The 21,067-nt window shown below is 51.4% G+C and overlaps 1 protein-coding gene across 3 annotated transcripts in view; it reads right to left on the reverse strand.

The window, feature by feature from the left end:
- Positions 1 to 593: 593 nt before the first annotated feature.
- The window catches only part of MRAS (muscle RAS oncogene homolog), a 57,449-nt gene continuing 36,975 nt past the window's right edge, over positions 594 to 21,067 (reverse strand). For 2 of the 3 annotated variants that reach the window (XM_061194608.1, XM_061194609.1), the window contains exons 3-6: positions 11,043 to 11,196; positions 9,575 to 9,674; positions 4,840 to 4,919; positions 594 to 3,378 (exon numbers count right to left, since the gene is read on the reverse strand). In XM_061194608.1, the coding sequence (XP_061050591.1) occupies positions 3,279 to 3,378; positions 4,840 to 4,919; positions 9,575 to 9,674; positions 11,043 to 11,196 (434 nt within the window). In that variant the 3' untranslated portion in view covers positions 594 to 3,278. Of the gene's footprint in view, positions 3,379 to 4,835; positions 4,920 to 9,574; positions 9,675 to 11,042; positions 11,197 to 21,067 lie in introns of those variants that run through there. The other variant, XM_061194610.1, reaches the window with a different exon arrangement.

A 21,067-nucleotide genomic window follows, 5' to 3' on the forward strand; every position in this document is an offset into this window, starting at 1 on the left:
TGACAACGTTTAATGTTCTCAGCGAAACGTCAGGAATATTTGAGTAAGAGGAAATCAGACAGACAAGTGTTCCTCTTCTTTTCTTTATTAATGAGTTGGGATACACAAAGACTTAATAAAAGTTACATAAAAGGCTCAAGCATCATTGAGATCTTCAGGCATCACTCTCATTTCACGACAATGGCCACCTGTGTAGACAATAGCTAACACTGTGTAACACAAGCTGGGCGCTCACGGGCGCTCAGTAATTCAAGTATCTTTCATTCTAAGTAAACCCGACATGGACTTTCTAATCCAGTGGGCTGCGAATGGAGGGAAACTGTCTCTGGCTCCGGATTTTCTGTAACACGTCCGAGGGGCCTTTGGGTTAGAGCTGCCACGTGTTAGTGGGTCACTCTTCCTAGGAATATGAGGCAGGCCACACCAGGCTGACAGGCATTCTCCACAAGAAGATGGGGGGCAAAGTCCTAACAGAAGCCATCCAAGTGTCCCCTGTGAGGGAAAGTCAGTGGCCATCGCCCCAGGCTGGGGGTGGAGAGGATGGCTAGCATTACTTACTGGGGAGAAAAAGAGTCCTCTAAGTGGGGGAGGGGCGGAAGAATGTTAGAAGGAAATCTGAGAGCACACAGTGGCAAAGGCATGGGGTGGGAGGATTTCAGGAAGGGTGTGCTCCAGGGGGCATGAAGGGAGCACTATTCAGATGGAAGGCCAGTGGGAACACCAGAATGCCACCAAAGACACAAGTCCCACTGGGCTCCACAGTCAGGAAGTAGCATGGCCAACTGGTTTTCCAGACTGACCCCGCCAGGTGACCATGTACCGGGGATGCCCTTGGGTATACTCCACTCAGGCCTATCCAGAAGCCGCCACTGCCACAAGCGTCCACAGTTCTCTAAAACGCAAAGAACCGCCTTTTAAAAGTGTTATTTACCCATCTCACCTATGGGGAAAATGAGGTCATGGGAGATGAAGGCTGACCATTAGCTCAACAGGGAGGCTGCAGAAGGCCATCCCTTACCCAGTTTCTCCCTCCGGCATTGTGGGCTGAGTGCAGGAGAGATGTCCTGGAAGATGGGGCCGGGGGTGGGGCAGATGTGCTGCCCTGTTGGGTGGAGGGCCTAGAAGCAGCTGGAATCCCTTTGTCTGGTTACATTCACAGCTAAGGGCTTCGTTCTAAGTCCAATGATCTGTTTCCAACAAGCCTCCCCGTCCAGTGCCGTCAGGGAGCTGCAGGCTCCACAGTGGCAGGGGTGCTGGTGGTGGTCCGTGCCCGGGACCTTTCTGAAGCGGATGCTGCCCCGTGTGCAGGGCTTCCTGTCCTGCTCCTCCACCCCCTCCATCACCGCATCTCCATCCTTCCTTCTTCCCGCTGTCTTGCCTCTTCCTCATCTCGTTTGCAGCTGCCACCCAACTGCACCCGGGCTGCTAGGGTGTGGCTCAGAGGAGCGTATGGGTTGGAAAGAGCCTTGTCCTGTTAGTGTTTAGAAGGCCCATTAACATTACAGGATCTTGGGAAGCTCTGAAGTGCCTGATCTGGAATATTCTTTGTTATCCTTCCTTTTAGGGTCAGAAAAAAAGGGCCATTTAGACAAAGAAGTTTGATTTTCCAACAAACAGAAGTCCCATCTGTTTTTTCCGGCATCAGAATCACTCTTTGGCTGCGCTCCCCTTCCACCACGTTGCTGGTGATCTTGCTGAGTTAGGAACTCAGCACATTTTCAAAACTAGGGAAGAATCCAGGTGTCTCGATGTCCAGCTGAGTGCTCACTTTGCCCGGGTTTCTTTCTCCAAATGGTGGCCAGGCCACTCACTAGGGATATTCTAGTTTGCTTGGTGGCCTGATTTGTAACAGATGGAAACCAAGGTCACTAGCCGGCCGCCTCATCTTTTGACTTTCTCTCCAGGGTGCGCTGTCCATCCATCCTGCCCCAGTCTGGCTCACACCAGCAGCACCTGAGAGGCAGGTGGGCGTCGTCAGGAAGCTAGGGGGCTGGCCCCTTGTAGAAACAGGTGTATGGGAGCCATGTCGTCACCCCAACCTTACTTTCTCCTCCACTTATATAGTGTAGTTAAGATCCAAGAGGTTAATAAAAGTTCCTGCCAGAAAGGCAGCCTGTAATACTAAGTTTGCAAATGCTTCAAGGGGTTTTGCTCATTTATTGGGCTTAAGAAGTGAGTCAGTTGACTCAAAGGGAAAATGGCTTCAGGTCTTGGTGCTGTTTTAGTAAGAACAGTACTGGATCATTTTTGGTTCAGATTTAGCACGAACTAGAGTTTTCCAGATGGTGTCCGTGTTAGCTGACTTCGACGCAGAGACTGTACACGCCTGTTCAGTGTGTTTGTATCAGAGGCACCAGAGAGCACAGGTGATGGGAGAAAGCCCTCTCCCACGGCTGCGAAGAACACAGAACTTAACCCACACCACCTGAAAAATACACGAACACTTTTGCGACTCCAATAAACTTACTTAAAATTTATATATTTCCAGGGTAATGAGAAGCCCTTTTAAAACTGACGTGCCCGCCTCTCCCCTCAGCAAAACAAAATTTTGTTTCCTAATATCTGCATATCCTCAACCACAGTAAAACCTTCTGGGTACACACATCTCTCTTCTCTCCAGTTTGTAGTAGGCCATGAGTAGGGTCTGTTTCTCCCGAGGCCTCCAGCCACGGTCCCCGTGAACTTCTGGTCTCTCGGTCACTCTGCTTTCATGTCGAGTTGAGTTTTGGCACGGCTGGGAAAATTCAGTTAAAAAACAACCATATTCCAGACATGTTATAGAAGAGGTCTGCTGAAGACTTGAAACTTCACCAGGCAGTGGGCACAGACCCCTTTAATAAAATAATAATCCCTAAAATAATTTAAAAATCTACAAAAGACACCCAAGCTCAGACACTGTGGACCGGGGGTGGGGTGGGGGGAGCGTGATCATGGCTTGTTTTTGTACGTGGAGACACTTCCACATCAAACCCACACTATGTAGTTCAAAGAAACAACACAGCCACCAAGAGCGGGGAGGGACCAGGCTGCATCAACACAGGGACTTGGATGTGCTTTGTTTATCGCTGCCTCTCGGTTGCTGCTGAGACACAGGGCGGCCCGTGCCCTTCCAGCAAGGCCAGACTCCACCTCCTCCCTGCCCACCCTCCCTCTCTCCCTTCCTGTGTCAAGTCCTCGGGCCAAGGGTCATGGTTAGAATGGTCTTCAGTGCGGTTAGGCAGCGGAGGGGTCCCAAGGGCTGGCCAGTTCCCGGTCACTGTGCCCAGCGCCTCGGGCCATCACAATATCACGCACTGCAGTTTGTGGGTGCCAGTGGCCCGGTCTCCCCGCCATTTGGTTTTCTTCTTCTTCTTCTGGCTTTTTTCTGGAATCTGTTGCCTTTTGAGACAAGGAAGGGCAGAATAACAACGTTAGAAAGGCCTTTGCTTCTCCCTGCCTTCTCCTCCCTTGCCCCTGGGTCTGCGGCTGAGAGGCCAGTTCTGGCTCTGGAGGGGGAGGAGGCTGGGAGAGGGGGAGGGGGAGGGGGAGGGGGAGGGGGAGGGGGAGGGGGAGGGGGAGGGGGAGGGGGAGGGGGAGGGGGGGCCCCCGCTGTCCTGGACGCTGGAGGAAGAGAGCCTGGCCCAGACGGTGTCTCTAAGGTGAGGAAGTGGGAAGGGAGAGAGGGCAGAGCAAAACCTGTCATGCTACTGGTGAGACTTCCTGATACCATGCAGTGGCTACGTTTATTTCAATCACAAGCTATGTTATATGTTATACAGGGTTGGCTTCTATGTCTGTGTTTCATATTTTAAATAAAATGACAGGTCAACTGAGCACAAAAGCTTTTTACGTGTTTCCTGTTCATTTTTCCTACGTCTAAAACCTGCCCTTGGAACTCGAGGTCCATAACCAAGATATCACCCCCTCCTGGTGTGGTAGCATCTCCTAACTCCAGGCAAAGGCCCATGAGAAAATCGCTTCCCGAGTGCAGGACTGCCAGCTAAAGCATAAGGTGAAGGCTGCAAACCACCGTCCACGCTGGGGAATAATGAGAAAAGGAGGTTGTTGTATGGGTGTGAGTGTGTGCACGCACTGCGGGGGCTGAGAGGCGGCAGGTTGGGAAGTGCACGGCGATTCCGTGACTAAGCAACAGCCCTATAGGTCAGCATAAGACAACATACCAAATGCACGCTGTCTGAGAACCACTGGCTAGGCCGCTCTGTACGTTGAAGATTTTGGCAACAGGAAAGGTGGGGGGACAGTGAGACCAGCCAGGACACTGTCTCCGTCATCTAAGCATGGGATGATTAAGGTTTGGACCCGACTATGCAAAGGAATCCACAAGAGACTACAGCCTGGGATTTCTGACACTCCTTGGAGAGCGACAGTGGGTAGGGGCTGGAAAGGAGACACATGTACAAAGCCTCTGTGATTGGAGCCTGGGAATCAGAATGCTGGTTGTTCAGGTGAAATGTCAAGGGGTGCTCGGACATCAGGGGAGAGGAGAATGGCCTACTTTTTACCGTGTTGGCAGCTTTGGTGTTGGGAGAACACCAGGGGCAGGATGGAGGTGCTGCCCTCGGGGAGCCTGAGCTGCAGGATGGAGGGGAGGCCAGGGAGGTGGCTGAGCTGGCACCTCGCGCAGGAAAGCACTTTGTTTAGCTTGTGGCTTCACCCATAGGGAGTCGGGGAGAGCAAAGGTAGGTGGGAAGGACAGAGATGGACAGAAGTGTAAGAAATGCAAAATCAGGCCCAGAACCACCCAGCCTGGGCCTCAGACACGGCGCCGTGATCCTCCAGCCTTCCCAGTGTCTGTCTGGCCACAGAGGCCCTGCTTCCAGGCAGGCGGGCCTCACTCACCTAATTACTCTAACCAGGTCATGGAAGGCTCTGTCGACGTTGAGAGGTGGGTCCTTGGCACTGGTTTCTATGTACGGAATCTGGAAGGCAAAGCAGCGTTACGGAGTTCCTGTAACAGCATTACAAAGTCCTGTTCCCTAAAAAGGCAAATTCTCAGAGGTCCTGAGGAACCCTGCGAAACCCCCATGGAACCCCGGCTCCTACAACCTCAAGCCCTCAGTGGTTTCTCACTCTATAAAGTCGGAAAGTTTTACTGACAGCTTTTCTGATTCTCTCTTGTTCTCTGGTCACAGAGATATTTAAGAGCCCCCTAAAAATAGAAAAAAATGATCTTTTTAGACACTTGAAGACTAAAGACTGTTTCATTTATCAAACTGATGTATGTTCTGATTCTATTCATTTTTCTCTCTGAGGTCTATTTCTCTACCTTAGAGGATTCTGCCCCTCTTCCCAGGTCCTCCAGAGGGGACTCCGGTGGGAAAGGCTGAGGCGAGGCTGGGCCCTGGGCAGGACTCTGCACCCTGGCGACCCCGGTGGTCTATGCACCCCACCCCGACCTCAACCGTCTGCCTGGCCCAGCTCTTGCTTGGTCTGCGTCTATGAGCCCGGAGCTTGGTCTGCATCTATGAGCCCGGAGCTTGGTCTGCATCTACGAGCCCGGAGCTCAGCCATGTTTGCAGAAGGCTTGTGTCTGCATGTTTAAGGCTGAGGATCATTACCCGGCTGGAAGGCAGCAGTAACTGGGAGATGTGGCTGAGGGGACCCTATAGGGCCATATCTACCCCAAGCCTCGGACTGGCACAGGGAGGAAAACAAAGGCTCCATGAGGTCAGAACACGGTCTTCTCCTTTAATAGGGACCCCACACAGTCAGGAGGCTCATCCCCACTCCCCCAACAAGTGGCGAGAGTGTGGGCTCTGGACAACACGCACAGGCCCCCTAGATGAAATGCAGGTAAGCCAATCACGATTAGACTGAAGAACTTTGGTATTTTTCGCAACCTTCTCCTGATTACAAAATTAAGGCATTTCATTATATGTGCTTGAAAAGGAAAAGCACAGCGAAGAAAATAAAAACGATCAACACTTTAAATGCATGGGGGTCCGGGGTAACAGGGTAAGTCGTTATCTTAGAGGAGCATGTCGTAAATGATTGCCCAGGACACATCATAAAGTATCTTCCCATCAACGACCATCGCGGGAGATCAGATGTTCACACACTGCTGTGGCTTCAAGCAGGGGCTTGCTCTAGCTGACCCAGACACAAAGGGCAGAGCACAAAGGACATGGCTCAGACCTTCGAAATTTTCATTTGACAAATATTTGAGCTTCTGATAACCCCGAGAGGAAACTGCCTTCCACTGTAGGCTGCTGGACCGTAGGCTGCTCACTGAGGTGACTGTGGGCTGTTTGGCCTCCCAGGTCTCAATGTCCCTGACCTCACTAATCCTCACGTTAACCCTCTGAGGTAAGCAGCTATCTCCATTTCACAGCTGGGGAGACTGAGCTCAGAGTGGTGACGTACTTGCCCAAGGCCACACGGAGGCCAGCAGAGAATCAAGATCTGGACCGAGTGCACGTTCCACTTCCCACATGGCCTGGCACGGACAGGTAGAGGTGCTGAGGTCCGCTGCGGAGCCTCTTCTAGGCGTGGCAGGCGCCCCTATAGCTCTTGGGAGCCAGAGTCCTGTGCAACCTTGTGAGGGCAGGACAGCGTTCTTCCCTGTGCACACTCACTCAGCGGGGAAGCGGGAGGGCAGCTGGGGCTGGGAGCTACCCGGAGGCTCTTCACATCCTATAATCCTGCCAGCTCATAAGTCCCAGGCTCCTGGGGCCTCCGACCTCTGCTGCCTGCTCACAAGCACACCCGCGGTAGTACGCCCAGGTCCCCAGACGCCTCCACTTTCTTTCTGGGGATCCTGCTTCTGAAGAAACACTGATGTGCATTATCTGGGTTCTTAGAATTCTAGGGTGTCGTAGTAACAAGACTTAAACTCAGGGAAACCCAGCAATAAATGGTAGTACTATTTGACTCCACCGAAGGGCCAGGAAATGCCACCTTCCTGCATTGGATGGGGGCGACCTGCCTTGGTCAGCTAAAGAAGAACTTGCCTTATGAGCTCTAAAATTAGGACAGTAGCTCACAGGGCCATTTGGTCGAATGATAAACGAGGCAGCAGCGTTCGCTGTAGGAGCAAGGTCAGCTGAGAGACTGAGACCTGGGTTCTAGTGGGGATGGGTGGGTACTCCTCGCCAGCCGTGAAGCCCCCTGTGTCTCATTCCCTTTTACCTGCAGAATGGGGCTGCTGCTACCCCCGTGCAGCGCCCTTCCCCCGTCCCCAGCCAGCCAGCCACCCACCCAGGGGTCTGTGAAGGCTCTTAGCATCAGCTCACTGTGTGGAGCCCGAGGCTGCGGGATGGAATGGCTCCCGGCCTCTCTCTGTGCAGGATGTTGGCCGGTGGAGGGCACGGGCACGCTACTGTCTGAGGCCTGCATCTAATGCTAAACCCAGAGGTTAGTTCCATGCTCACCTGCAGACTTCTAAGCACACCTGTCTTGACTGATCACTTCCTCCTCCTTGAGGCATTTTCTCTCCTTGGCTCCCAAGACCCCACTCTGGTCCTCACACGTCACTGACCGCTCTGTCCCTTTTGCTGCTCCCTCTCGTTTCCCCAATACCCTCAGCACTGAAGCGTCCCCAGCCTCAAGCCTGGGACCCCTGCCCTAGCTACACCCATTCCCCTGGGCTTCATGGCTTTTTTCTTTTTGTGTGTATATATCTCTATCTCTACGTGTGTGTATACATAAATACATAATTATATATACACACAAAATTGAGGTATAACTGACATACACTAGTTTCAGGTGTACAACTTAATGATTCGATATTTGTATATATTGCAAAATGATCACCACAGTAAGTCTAGTTACATCCATCCTATATAGTTACAGACTATATACTGTTTTTTCTTGTGATGAGAACTTTTAAGATTTACTCTGGTTTCATGGCTTTAGCTTCTACCCATATGCTGCTGATTTCCAATATTTACCTCCAGATGGTGTATCTGACAGCTGTCTGGACACCTCCACTTGATTATCCCCTCGGCTCCTCAAACTAAGCATCTAAAACAAAGCTCCTGGTCTTCCCCACATCCTCGGTGCTCTAGTCTCCCTGCCCGGCTAGTGGAGCTCCAGTCTTCTGAAAGTTCCTCATGCCCCAAACCCTGGCATCCTCCTCAAATCCTTTCTCTCTCACCCCACATCCGGTCTGTGGGCAAATCCTGTCGGCCTTCAGAAAGACACCAGAATCCACCCGCTTCTTGCCACCTCCACGGGCACCACGCGGGTCCACGTCAGCCGGCACCCGGCTTACGGTGCAGCCCCCAAAGACCTTTCTCCACACGGGCGCCAGAGGGAAGCTGTTCAGCCATGAGTGGGGCCGTGTCACTCCTCACTCAAAACCCTCCAGTGGTTTCCCCTCCACTCTGAGCAAAAGCCCATAAGGCCTTAAACCCCCCGCTCTGACCTCACCTCCTGCTACTCACCCCTCTCACTCCTGCTCTGGCCGCTCCGGCCTCCTTTCACCTCCTTGCTGTTCCTCAAACTCCCACCTCAGGGTCTCTGCACTGATTATTCCTCTGCTGGAACATTCTTTCCCCAGATATCCAGAGGACTCACTCCCTCACCTCCTGTCAGTCCTCACTGATATGCACCTTTCCAGTAAGGCTTTCCCTGACCACCTATTTGTAAAAGCAGCCCCCCACTCCACGTTCCCTACCCCCTTCCCTGATTTACTTTCCCCCAGAGCACATGTCACCTTCTGACACGCTCTAATTTGCTGCCGTCTCTAGAAGCAAGCACCCTGAGGCAAGGAGTTTTGTTTGCCAGGGCCTAGGACTGTTGAATGAATACGTGAATAAACACAGAAGGCAGAGACAAGCAAAATGAACTCGCAGTGAGCCCCTTCCTCTACTTACAGAGCTGGGCCCACCGGGCAGAGGGAAAGGGCAACCCTGCAGACTTTCCAGGAGGCTGGGTGAACTTCTACATAACTGACCATTGAGGCTGGGGCATGGCTGTGCTAATGCGGGAGGAGGGGTGGGAAGAAGCCCAGTGACCCCACCATCCAGTGGGCAAAGGGGCATCACAATGAACTGAAACAAAACAAAACAAAACAAAACAACCCGAAGATGTCTGCTGACGTGCACTGTGTGGGCCTGGGCAAACCTCGGTTTGATCACTCGATGGAGACAGTGGTGCCTACCTCAGTGTGTGGTTGCCGGGAGTAGATGCTCCCCCAGCACAATGCCTGGCACAGAGCAGGGCTCAGTGAAGGTGGCTGATCTGACGATTCTGAGCACAGTCAGGCACTGGCTCAGAGACAGGGACAGAAGCCAAGCCTCTGCACAGCCCAGCGAGGAACCTGCTACGTCGGGGCCAGGAGGTGAAGGTACCTGCTCCCCACAGCAGGCCTCTAATGACTGCCAAGAAGCTGCTTTCTCTCTGGCCTGTTGTCTTGTTTCACAAAATATCCCACATCACATGTGCCTCTATGTGGATCTAGCCCACTACCTAGGAGGCCTGTGTTTCATTCCGATAGACTAGGACTGCAGGAGTGAGGGGGCACTGACAGCCCCTGAGCCCTCACCCCGACACACGCACACGCGCGCGCACACACATGCACACGCGTGCACACACATGCACACGTGCGCGTGCACACGCACACACCACCTACATTGTGTTTGGTGGCCATTTCTTTTCCTTGCTCCCTGGTGATTTTCCTCAAATGCATCAAATCGACCTTGTTGGCCACGAGGATCATCGGGAATGACTCCCTGGGAAAAAAAGGAACAGCAGCTCGTGAGCTTCCCTTGGTGAAGGCGGGGCACCCAGCCTCAGGCCTGACACAGCACACAGCACCTCCCTATGGGCCTGGGTTAACTTCAGAGTCTTTCCCTCCACATCTCCTGGAATGGAAGAGGGACCCGGGGGCTGCTGGCTGCCTTGGTTTGAAGCCTCAGGCCTGTTGCAAGGTGAGTGGAGGCCCTCCTGGGAATCCCCTGGCTCTGCACTGAGCCCCAGACCCACTTCCTCTCATCTCCCAGTCACCCTGACACACCACCCATGCAGGCCATCATGCTGTGGCCATCAGCAGTGACTTGTGAAGAGCACCAGGGCCAGGGGCTGGCACACAGTTGCCACTCAATAAATGGCAGCTGCAAAATCAGGATGGCTCCCAAGAGTGGAAGGGAGGGATCAAGAGGCATGTCTGCCTTAAAGATTCCCGTGGACACATGGGGCCAAACTGCTGTCCCAAAGCGAATGAAATGCCAGTCTTTGTCAGCATTGAGTATTTTCATAAAGAAATTATAATTTGATGGGTGAAAAATGGTACTTTATCCTTCTTCCTTGCACTTTGTTGATTAGCAAGAAGGTTGAATATTTTCCCATATCTGTGTCATGTATGTTTTCTCTTTAGAGATTCCTATAGTCAGGGGCTTAACCCACATTTGTCTCTTGGAGCTCTATGTGTATATGTGCATGTGTGTGTGAGTGTATATCCCTTTACCTTGAAAAGGTATTAACACTTTGCCTTTGAGATAAGTGTTAACTGGATTTTTCAAATTTTGAAATTTTCGAAAATTTTGAATTTTCGAGATTTGTTCAAAGCTTGCTCTTTTCCTATTAGTTTGTCCTTTTACTTTCACATTGCCTCTTTAAGAGCCAATTAACTGAAAAGACCAGTTGGGCTTAAAACAGACTCCAAATTATTTAACCACTCCATATTATGCTAAGGAAAACATGAACCTTTAATAGGGGCTTAGAAATCTCACAGTCAAATGTGATGTAACCAATCACAATGTACGCTGGAGAGAAAATTCACTTTTTCTTTGACTGTAATAAAATCTGGTTACATTGGAGCTGAAAAACAGCTGTTATTTATGATTCCTTGACTCATCGGTGGGGACAGTTTAGGAGAGATGGGAGGGGGCCGACGCTTCGAGGCCTTGGCTGCATGTAGACTCCTCTGGCTGGGTGGAAAGAACTAGGGTGGGAGCTGGTAGGAGTCGGAGGGACCAAGGTCTGAATGCAGCTCTGCCCCTCGAACCTCAGCTTTCACCTGAAGATCTGAGAAAGACAGACAGACAGACAGAGCCCACCCTGAGCCAGGCATGGGGAGGTCCCAGCCTGGCCGCCCTCACCTGTCCTTGACGCGCAGGATGAGCTGGTGGAAGCGGTCCACGTGCTCGAAGCTGGCCTTGTCCGTGACCGAGAAGACGATGAGGAAGCCGTCCCCCGTGCGCATGTACTGCTCCCGCATGGCGCTGAACTCCTCCTGTCCGGCTGTGTCCAGAACTGGGGTGGGATGAGGCCACTCAGGGGCTGTCACCACCCACCCTGGAGCCCCTGGGGCCTGTGGACCCCCAGGCTGCTGCTGAGGCCCCTGGGGTGGCTCCATCGAGCTCTCCCCAAGAGGTTCCAGGCTGTGCTTGGTAAGGGTCCAGCGGGGCCTCAGACACCTCAGTGTGCAGCTCTGACTCCTTTGTGGACCCCCTGACTCCAGCCCACGGTGCTCCCTGGGCCTTAATTCTCTGCCTACAGAAAAGCCTCATAAAGCCAGTGATCAACTCTGCTGCAAAATCCCTCTGGAGTCCCCAGACCTAGGCTTGGAGCCCTGCTGCAGCCCTTACAAGCTGATTCTTGGGAAAGTCACCTGACTCTCTGAGCCTCCATTTTCCCCTTTGTAAAATGGACACAATGGGGTTTCCCTGGTGGCACAGTGGTTAAGAATCCTCCTGCCAATGCAGGGGACACAGGTTCGAGCCCTGGTCTGGGAAGATCCCACATGCCGCGGAGCAACTCAGCCCGCGTGCCACAACTACTGAAGCCCACGCGCCTAGAGCCCGTGCTCCGCAACAAGAGAAGCCACCCAATGAGAAGCCCGCGCACAGCAACGAAGACCCAACGCAGCCAAACATAAAAATAAATAAATTTAAAAAAAAAATGGACACAATGCCTCTACCTTGCAGCTCCTTTGGAGGAGAGCCCTGGGACAGGCCTGAGGGAAGCCCCAGGAGGCCATCCTGGGTCAGGAAGGGTCCTCAGTCCCTGTGCGGACAGACACCAGGCAGGGCGAGGAGAAGGAGCAGCCCCCCGAGAGCCGGGGCCCTCGCCACCTGGGATGGGGACGCTACAGGGTGGTGGGATGTGGGAGCTGAGGCAGCTGGGGACACGGAGGCTGCGGCAGGAACCTCTCCGCAAAGGCTCTTCCCCCAACCCATCCATCTCCTCTCACTACCCGCACCGCTATTCTCCAGAGATCAAATGCTCTCCCTGACTGTTTCAGAGAGAGGTCACAGCCTCAGCGGCGTAGGGGGCAGGGGTGTCTCCCTTTAGACCTGCAAGCCTGGCCGGCTCCAGCCCTGTGGGCGTTGTGAAATCTGAACCCCTCAGCGGCCTGCAAGCCCCTGCCCCAGACCCACTTCCCGTCTCCTGCACGCAGCGGAGCGGCTGGTTACAGATTCCGAAGCCGGGTTCGGGGCTGAGTCTGGCTCCTCATCCCTGGAGTGTGACCCTGGGCAAGCTCACTTCTCCGTGCCTCCTCTTCCTAAAATGGGACTCGTCGGGGCTGTTTTGAGTTAATGTACTCAGGCCCTCGGAGCAGTGCTGGCACAGAGAAGCCCTATAGGAGCGTCTGCTGTGAGCCTGTATCCTCACCCGGGGCGCCTCTCCCCCCTCCGGGCCTGGGACTCCTTCCCCCAGCCACCCCTCCTCTCTGCTCCCCTAGCTTGGTGAGCAGGCTGTGACTCACAGAATTCTGCTCCTGAGCCCCCGTGACACTCACCACCCCCATACAGACCCTTCATGACGCTGTTCTCACCGCCCATTGAAAAGGCCCCCAGTTGGACTGTCAGTTCCCAGAGGCAGGGACCTGGTTTGTGTGTCACTCAACTACTCAGAGCCTGGCACAAACAGGACTCAAATAGTAGTTGAATGAATAAATGAATGTGAAGTCTATTCAGTTTCATGCATCCATGCATTCATTCAGGAAATATCTGAGAGCCTACTGTGTGTCAGGCAGTGTTCTAGGCACTATGGATACAGGGGGAATGGGGCAAAATCCTTGCTCCCATAGGACTTACATATACTCTAATAGGAAGGCAGATAAATGAATGGATCATATTATATCTAGTAAAGATGAGTACATACTATGAAGAACAATGGCACCAGTTGAAGGAAACTGGAAGAAGTTGGTGTCGTTACGGATAGGGAAGGATGGCATCTCTAGGAGAAGCTTTTGAACAGTGACTAAATGATGGGGGAGGGGGAGCCACGTGGCCGAGGGCAAGAGCACTCCCGGCAGAGGGAACACAGTGCGTGGAGGTGTGCAAGGGCAGGCCCGCTGGCCTGGGGAAGCGGAGGGACTGGTGAGTGGAGGAGAGGGAGGAGGTGGGGGCAGGTGATGGGGGGGTGGGCTGCTGCACCGGGGTAAGGCTGACTTCATTCTAAGCAAGAAACGGGCCACCGCAGAGACTGGGCCAAAGAGCGAAATGATCTACAGGACATTTGAAAAGTTTCTCCTGGCTGTTGGGAAAACCCAGACCAAGAGTAGAAGCAGCGGCACTAGGTAGGAGGTTATGCCATAACCAGCAAGACAGGATGGAGGACTGGACCAAGGGTGGGATGGGGTGGATGCTGTGAGAAGTGACCAGATGGAGGGCTGGACCAAGGGTGGGATGGAGTGGATGCTGTGAGAAGGGACCAGATGGAGGGCTGGACCAAGGGTGGGATGGGGTGGATGCTGTGAGAAGGGACCAGATGGAGGGCTGGACCAAGGGTGGGATGGAGTGGATGCTGTGAGAAGGGACCAGATGGAGGGCTGGACCAAGGGTGGGATGGGGTGGATGCTGTGAGAAGTGACCAGATGGAGGGCTGGACCAAGGGTGGGATGGGGTGGACGCTGTGAGAAGTGACCAGATTTAGGCCACTTTCTAAGACAGAGCCAACAGGAGCGGGGCGTTCTGGGTGGAAATGTGTGGTCGTGGGAGTGGGAGAGAAGAGTGTTGAGGACAGTGGCTGTTTGGGGCCTGAGCCAAATGAATGGTGGTGTCATATCCCGATGTGGGGAAGACGGTAAAAAAGAGGGTTGGGAGGGCTGAGTTTTTGACACACACTTCAGAACCTCTCAGACACCTATGTGGGTTTCATATAGGCATTTGCAGACTTAAGTCAGAAACTTAGAAGAGGGGCAAGAGATACAGATGTAGGATATATCCACCTACATGTGTGTGGATGGCAAGGAAAGCCACAGGACAGGCTATCCAGGACCCCCAGGAAGCCACGTCTCCTCAGGAGACATCTTGAGATCGTGCCTGAGAAAGTGACCTCGTCCCCACAGCCTGTTGCCCCTGCACATCCTCCTGAGTCACTCAGCATGGCAGAGGGGCAAGGCTCAGCGGACATACGGACCCAGGCTGTGCCCCACGCACAAGAGCCTCAGTCTCCTCATGGACGAAAGGTGGGGCAGGGCTCCTGGGTCTTCAGGATTGAGTTCTGATAACCTAGAATTCTTTGGTCTGGATATCAAATGAAGGGGCTAAGAAAATAAGATCTACAGCTGAGGACCAGTGGGGTGACTGAGGCAGTTTCCCCAATTTCCTAGGGAGGGGGTGGGGAACGAAGACTGCACCTTCACCCAGAGGGAGTGGAGCCTTTGGTCCTAAGTAAATCCCACTCAGAAATGCAATCAACAAAACAGATGAAAATGGCATGGATTTGGCTGAAGTGGGGATGGGGAGGCCTGAACTGAATAGCAAAAGACATTCAGGTAATATTGTAATTAATATGCTCATAGATTTTGAGGGTGTATATTATCCAAAACAAAAACTAGAGGTCTAAGATATTTAAAAATCTGATCATTCAGAACTTAAAAAAAGTGATTCAACAAGGAGTTGAAAATCAAAATGGACCCTCTAGAATGGAGAAAAAGTCATTTCAGACATTGATGGCCTTAGAAATTACATTACCCACAGTTTCTAAGAGAATTCTTGGAGGATATACACCAGCAAAGTGAAAAATAGATCCACAAAAGAGAAAGACGAGTGGTATTATAAACAATGGTACCAATGGTATGCAAAGGAAACAGCAAAACCTAAGAGTTAAATTTAAATAAATATTATAACACAACTTGAAGAAAATGAATGGCAATTTAGAACTAAAATCTATGATGATCCATATGTGAGGGTATGGGCTGGGAAAAAGTAAGTCATTACTAAAGTGCTTGCCTTATCTGGGAAGAGTTTAAAGATATTGATTACATCCAGATGTTGATAGAAAAACATAAGTATAAACACACATATGTATATAGAATAACCACCTGAAATAAAACTCAAACCTTCCTAATCATTAGAGGAAAGAAAAACAGGACTAAGTAAATGGGACCAATCCAATGAAACTATACAAAAATAAGAAAGTTTAAAAAGTAGACATGAAATAAGATGGCAGAAATAAATCTATGATGAATGACAGTAAATGCAAATGGGTTAAATTCACCCATTAAAAGCAGATACTCAGTACAAAATCCACTTGTCTGCTACTATAAAAGACACGTATAAAACAAAATGACACAGAAAGAATGAAAAATGAAAAGATAAAAAAGGATATGCCAGCCACATGCATCCACAAAACAGAATTCAAGGCTAAGGAATTAAACAGAACAAACCAGGGTATTTATAATAGGAAAAAGTACAGCATCAAGAAATGTCAAAGTCATGAGTCATAAGCATATAAGAATGTTGCCTAAAATATATATATATATGTATAAAAAACTAATTTTTTAAAACAGTAGGAATTGACAAATCCCACAATCATTGTGGGAGAATTGAACAGTCCTCCCTTAGAGATAGAACAAGTGGCTTCCAAAATAATGATTTATCATTAAATAATATAATTCACAAATGTAATCTGAGAGACTGAAAGAATGAACTTTACATTCAAAACCATAAATATTTTCAAACACACGTGAAATCGTCATAAAAATTGGCCATATATTAGGCCATAAATAAAAATTTCAACAAATTCCAGAAAGCATAAGTCATATGGGTCATCAGAAATGAACAGAAACATGAGTATAAAAGAAACTATCCACTTGAAAATCTAAAAAGGTATAGTGCTCTACAACTCTCCAGTAAAAGAGGAGAGCAAAGCAGAGATCACAAACAATTTAGAATTGTACAACAATAGACAATAATAAAACCCCCTGGTTTGAAGTCAAAGTGGTGGTACTTAGAGGAAAATTACAGCTTTAAATGCACTTCAGAAAACAAGAAAGACTAAAAAGTAACTAAGCATTTTAAACCAAGAGGTTAGAAAAGAAAAAATAAAATAAAACCAAAGAAAGAAGAAATCATCAACAAAAGTAGAAATTAAGAAAATGGGAAGAAGGAAAAGGTAGCTGATATCTAAAAATCAGAAGCTGATTCTCTGAAAAGACCACTTAAGAAAAAAACCTTTAGGAATTCCTATCAGAGGAAAAAAAGAAATGATATTTGGAATGAGAAAAGGCCTATGACTGTGGATATAGATAAATATTTAATTAGAGAAAACTATCTACAGTTTTATAGCAACATATTTTCAACTCGATGACATGGGTGTTTTAAGAAAATATAAATGAACAAAATTGGCTCAAGAAAATATATAAAACCTGAATAGGCCAATAATTATCAATGAAACTGAAGAGACAAAAACTATCCCACGAGGAGCACAAAGCTAGTCTTGTAATCTACAAATTGTTCCAGAGCAAGGAAAATATAGGAACTTTGTAGCTCATTGTAAGAGCCTAGCATAATCCTAACAACAACCTGGACAGAAACAGCACATGGGTATGTGGTGACCGCCAGGCCCGCCCCACCTTTGGGGGACAGAAGCAGCCTGCATGTGTGACCCTAAGAGGTACAGCCATCCGTTTGCCAATTATGTTCTGAGCACTTACTCGGTACCAACCCCTCTGCTGCTTGGTACTTTGGGTGGTTAAAGAATAAGATGCATCTCCCTCTTAAGGTACTTAGACGCTAGTTGGGCTGATACTTAAAGAAAAATAACAACACAGGACAGAAAGTGATACATATTACTGGAGATCTAGAGAAGGGGTGGGTCCCTTCAGCCTGGAGGGATAATGGAAGGTTTTAGCGAAGAGAGGACATTTATCGAAGAGAAGATGTTTATCAGAAGAATAGAATTTGACATAAAAAGACAGGGCCTGGGGAAGGGCCTCGCAGGCAAAGGAACAGCAAGAGCAAGGGCCTGGGGGCTGGAAAGGAGAGAGCAGTGAGGAGGCTGGTGCGCTGGGGGAAAAGGTCTGTGTTGGGAAGAGGAGGGAGAAAGAGGAGACAGGGAGATCAGAGGCTGGGACCTTGGATCCTAAACTGAAATGTTAGAACTTGGTGGGCACTGGGGAGCTATTGAAGGTCCAGAAAGGAAAGAGGTGTAGTCAGAGGAGAGAGAGTTTGGCATCCAAAGAGGGAGGGGGCTGAAGGAGGGTGCTTGTGAAGAGGTGGAGGCGCAACCCGAGCAGAGGCTACCAGGGTGTAAGCAAAGGCAGTGTGCTTCAGAGGGAGGGGAAAGAATGAACAGGGGCACCCCGAGGACATGGAACACAGGGAATGGGGGCCAAGGGGAGAGAGCAGAGTTGAGGGTGCCTTGGAAATTCCAAACCTTGGGCCCCAGGAAGGCAGGTTCAACCAGGGAGGAGTGGGGGCCGAGCTGGGCCTTGTCTGGTTTGGGGTCCACTCCTTGCCCACCCCTCCCCTCCACATATCCTGCAAAAGCCTGGTCACAGGCCCCTGGTCAGCAACTCTGCCTCCAAGACTTCTGGGGAGGCTGCAAAAAGCGGGCAGCTATGCTTGAAAAAAAATCATGATTCTGCCTGCATCCCCCATGCCTGATGTCATGAAGGTAGGAGGACTCCTGAGACAGAAAGTATTAGTCACTGTGAGAGGTGTTCTGCCAATGTGTGCATGTGTGAGTGAGACAGACGGGCAGACAGACAGAGACAGGGACAGACAGAGGCAGCCAGACTGGAGAAGGAGGGAGGAGAGAGACAGAGGGGGCCAGTGCTGTGCATCTCCATCTGCCCTGCCCCAGTCTTCCCACCCGGGGGTGGACGGGCCCTGCAGTGCTGCTGAGGAGGATTTAAGTGGAAACCCTGGAGCCGTTCTTGGGTCTGGTGGATTCAGAAGCCAAGCCCACATGCTGGCGGGGATGGGGCCCCAGGCAGGCGGGCAGCCAGCATGGAGGACCTGCTTGGGTCCCTGCTGAACCCTCCCCCCTTCCCCCTCCCTAGGTCTCTCCCTCTCCTTCCTCCTCCTCCTCCAGGGCTCCCAGAGGGAGGCACACCCTGGCAAGGGGTCTGGTGGCTCTGACATTGGCTCAGGGTACAGTCCAAGCTCTTTGGCTAAGCGTAGTCCCACTCACTGTTCCGACTGGCAGCAAGCGCCGTGCTGGGGCTTTATACACACACGTCCTTGCAGTCCTTTTCATGGCCCTGGAAAGAAGGTATTACTGTCCCCCTTGCACAGATGAGAAAACTGAGGCCCAGGGAGTTAAAGGGATCTGCTCAAGGCCACACGCTGGGGAGCAGGGTGCTCCAACTCCCCAAGGCCCAGCTGCCTCAGCTCATCCAGGCTGTTTGCGTCAACCAGAGCGTGTGGATCTGGCTGGGCCGTGTCTCGGCTCCAGGCCTTTGCCCAGCCATGACTCCAACCAGAATGCCCTCTCGGGGCTCCCCCAGCTGCCCTCCAGAAGGGCTACAGCCCTCCTCCTCTCCTGAGGGCCCCGCCGGCCTCCGATCTCCGACCTCTGTCTTTGAACCCTTGCTGGTGTGTGTGGCTCTGGTTCCTCCCAGACTGTGCCTCTAGGCCGGGCTCAGCTCCCCACCAGGTGGTGGAGCCCCAGAGCGTGGGAGTCTGGCTTTCATTTCCCTGGGTCCCCCAAAAGCCTCAGCACCCAATGAAGGGCTCAAAAAATATTTACAGAATGACTGGACAAATCGCACGCACGCTACAGGAAATGCAGTTATTGTGTTCGAACAGCCCATGCCAGCTGTAAGGGAAACCACTAAAAACAGACTTTTAAAGTCCTATAACTCACCCTTCAGGGTGAAGTAAGGGTTCTGGAATATGAAGCAACACAGACGACAATTTCTGGAGATAATATGCCTCCAAGGACCGTGTGTGGTGTTTTCTATACCCCTCTCATGCACGGGCCCACTGGGCAAGGCAGGAGGGATGTGTCCATTTTACAGGGCAGTCAGGCAGCGAAGCCTGTGCTCTTCCTAAGAAAAGACTCCCATTAAGAAATGCCACCTAGTTGAGGATCAATAGTGATGAAACCTCCTCTTTCTGGGAGAGGGTGTGTATGGGGTAGGCTGGGTGCCGGGCAGAGGGCTGGATGCATCGACCAGGCACTGTTCCCAGAAAAAGGGCCGCTTTCTCCTTCTCCGAAGTGCTGGCCCAGTGTGGGAGCCAGGCTGCTCTAAGGGGAGGGAGCTAAAATCCCGTGGCAGGCGCCAGCTGGCTCCCTGGCGATGGGGGAAGATTCCCTCTGGCAGTGGCCCCAACCTTGACTGGCTGACCCCAGGGGAAAAGTGCTGGCCACCGGCCCCAGGGGACACTTGTTCTCATGACCACACCGCTGCAGCTGCGGGAGTGGGGTAAAGTGGGGGAGGTCTTGGGAGACGTTCCCATGAGGCCCACAGACTCACGGACTTGGTGGGCACATTGCATGTGTGGGTGCACACCCTTTCGGGGAGGGGATCCATGGCTTTGTGGGATTCTTAGAGGAGCCTGGACCTCCCTGCACCCCGCCTCCATGTCGCTCTCAGGGAGGGGAGAGAAGAAAGAGGGGAAAGAGCAGCAGCGAGGCTCACCTGTGTAACCAGGGACCCAGGAGCATCCCAGAGACAGATGGGGGCCTAGGAGGGGCCTGGCCATGGAGAGGAACAGGGAGGCGAAGCACTGGCCTGAGACCTCATTTCCACCTCACAACCACTGTGGGGAGGGGGGGAGTTTCACAAGGGGAGTAACTGAGGCAGGGCAGGGCTGGGACCTGCTCAGCTTCCTACTGCTGATGAGCAGCAGAGGCATGATCTGAACCCAAGCGTGTCTGGGTCCTGGCCTGGCTCTGCCAGGCCCCGAGTGAGGAGCTGGCAGCAGTGTCCCCAAGGCCTGTGAAGAGGGGCAGGCCTAAAAGGAGGGGTGAGGCCGGAACACCTGAGGTTTGTGGGGATGGAAGACAAAGGCCTGGAGGCTATGCCTCCTCCCCCCACCCCCACCTGGTCACCCCAAACCGTTCACCTACTCCACACCTGCCCCTGGGCAGCCACGTGGAGCCAAGAGGAGAGAGCTCGGCTGAGCTGGCCTGGTTCCCTTAGAGCAGCTCTCAGGGCACCCTTAGAACACCCAGTAAATCTAAACACATCCCCAACCAGTCCCTCCATTCCCAGGCCACCATTTCCCACCGCTTCCTCTCTCCTCAAGCCTCCACCCCCAGCTGAGGATCAGAAACAGATCATCAGGAGCTAAACTCCACAAGTTTCCAAACCGACCCGCCCTGGAGACAGCAGAAGCCTCATACGCTGCAGGTGAGGAAAGTAAAATGATACAGCCACTTTAGAAGACAGTTTGGCAGTTCCTCAAAATGTTAAACAGAGTTACCACACGACCCAGCAATTCCGCTCCCAGGGGTGTACCCAAGAGAACTGAAGACACACGTCCGCACAAAAACTGGCACACCAACGCCCACAGCAGCATTATTCATCATAGCCCCAAAGTGGAAACAACCCAAGCGTCCATCAGCTGATGAATGGATAAACAAAATGTCGTCCCTCCATATACAGCTGACCCTTGAACAGCATGGGTTTGAACTGAGCAGGTCTATTTATACCATTTATATGGGGATTCTTTTCAATAAATATACAAAAATATATGTGTAGAACATCGTGTGCAAGACTTGTATTGAAGTGGATAGCCTATCCTTACATTAGGCATAAGGTGAGTGGTATTTAAAATTACTAATCTGTTAGTTTTCTTATTGTTTTATAACTTTGCTTTCAAAGAATTACATAACTGCACAGTATGTCTCTTCCCCTCCTCAGCTTGTAATTAGAGAGACTGCATATCAGTCTATCATCACAAGTAAGTGGTTTCTAAAAAAATGTGTTTCCAGTACT

Source organism: Eubalaena glacialis, chromosome 6, assembly GCF_028564815.1.
Source record: "Eubalaena glacialis isolate mEubGla1 chromosome 6, mEubGla1.1.hap2.+ XY, whole genome shotgun sequence".
Lineage (NCBI taxonomy): Eukaryota > Metazoa > Chordata > Mammalia > Artiodactyla > Balaenidae > Eubalaena > Eubalaena glacialis.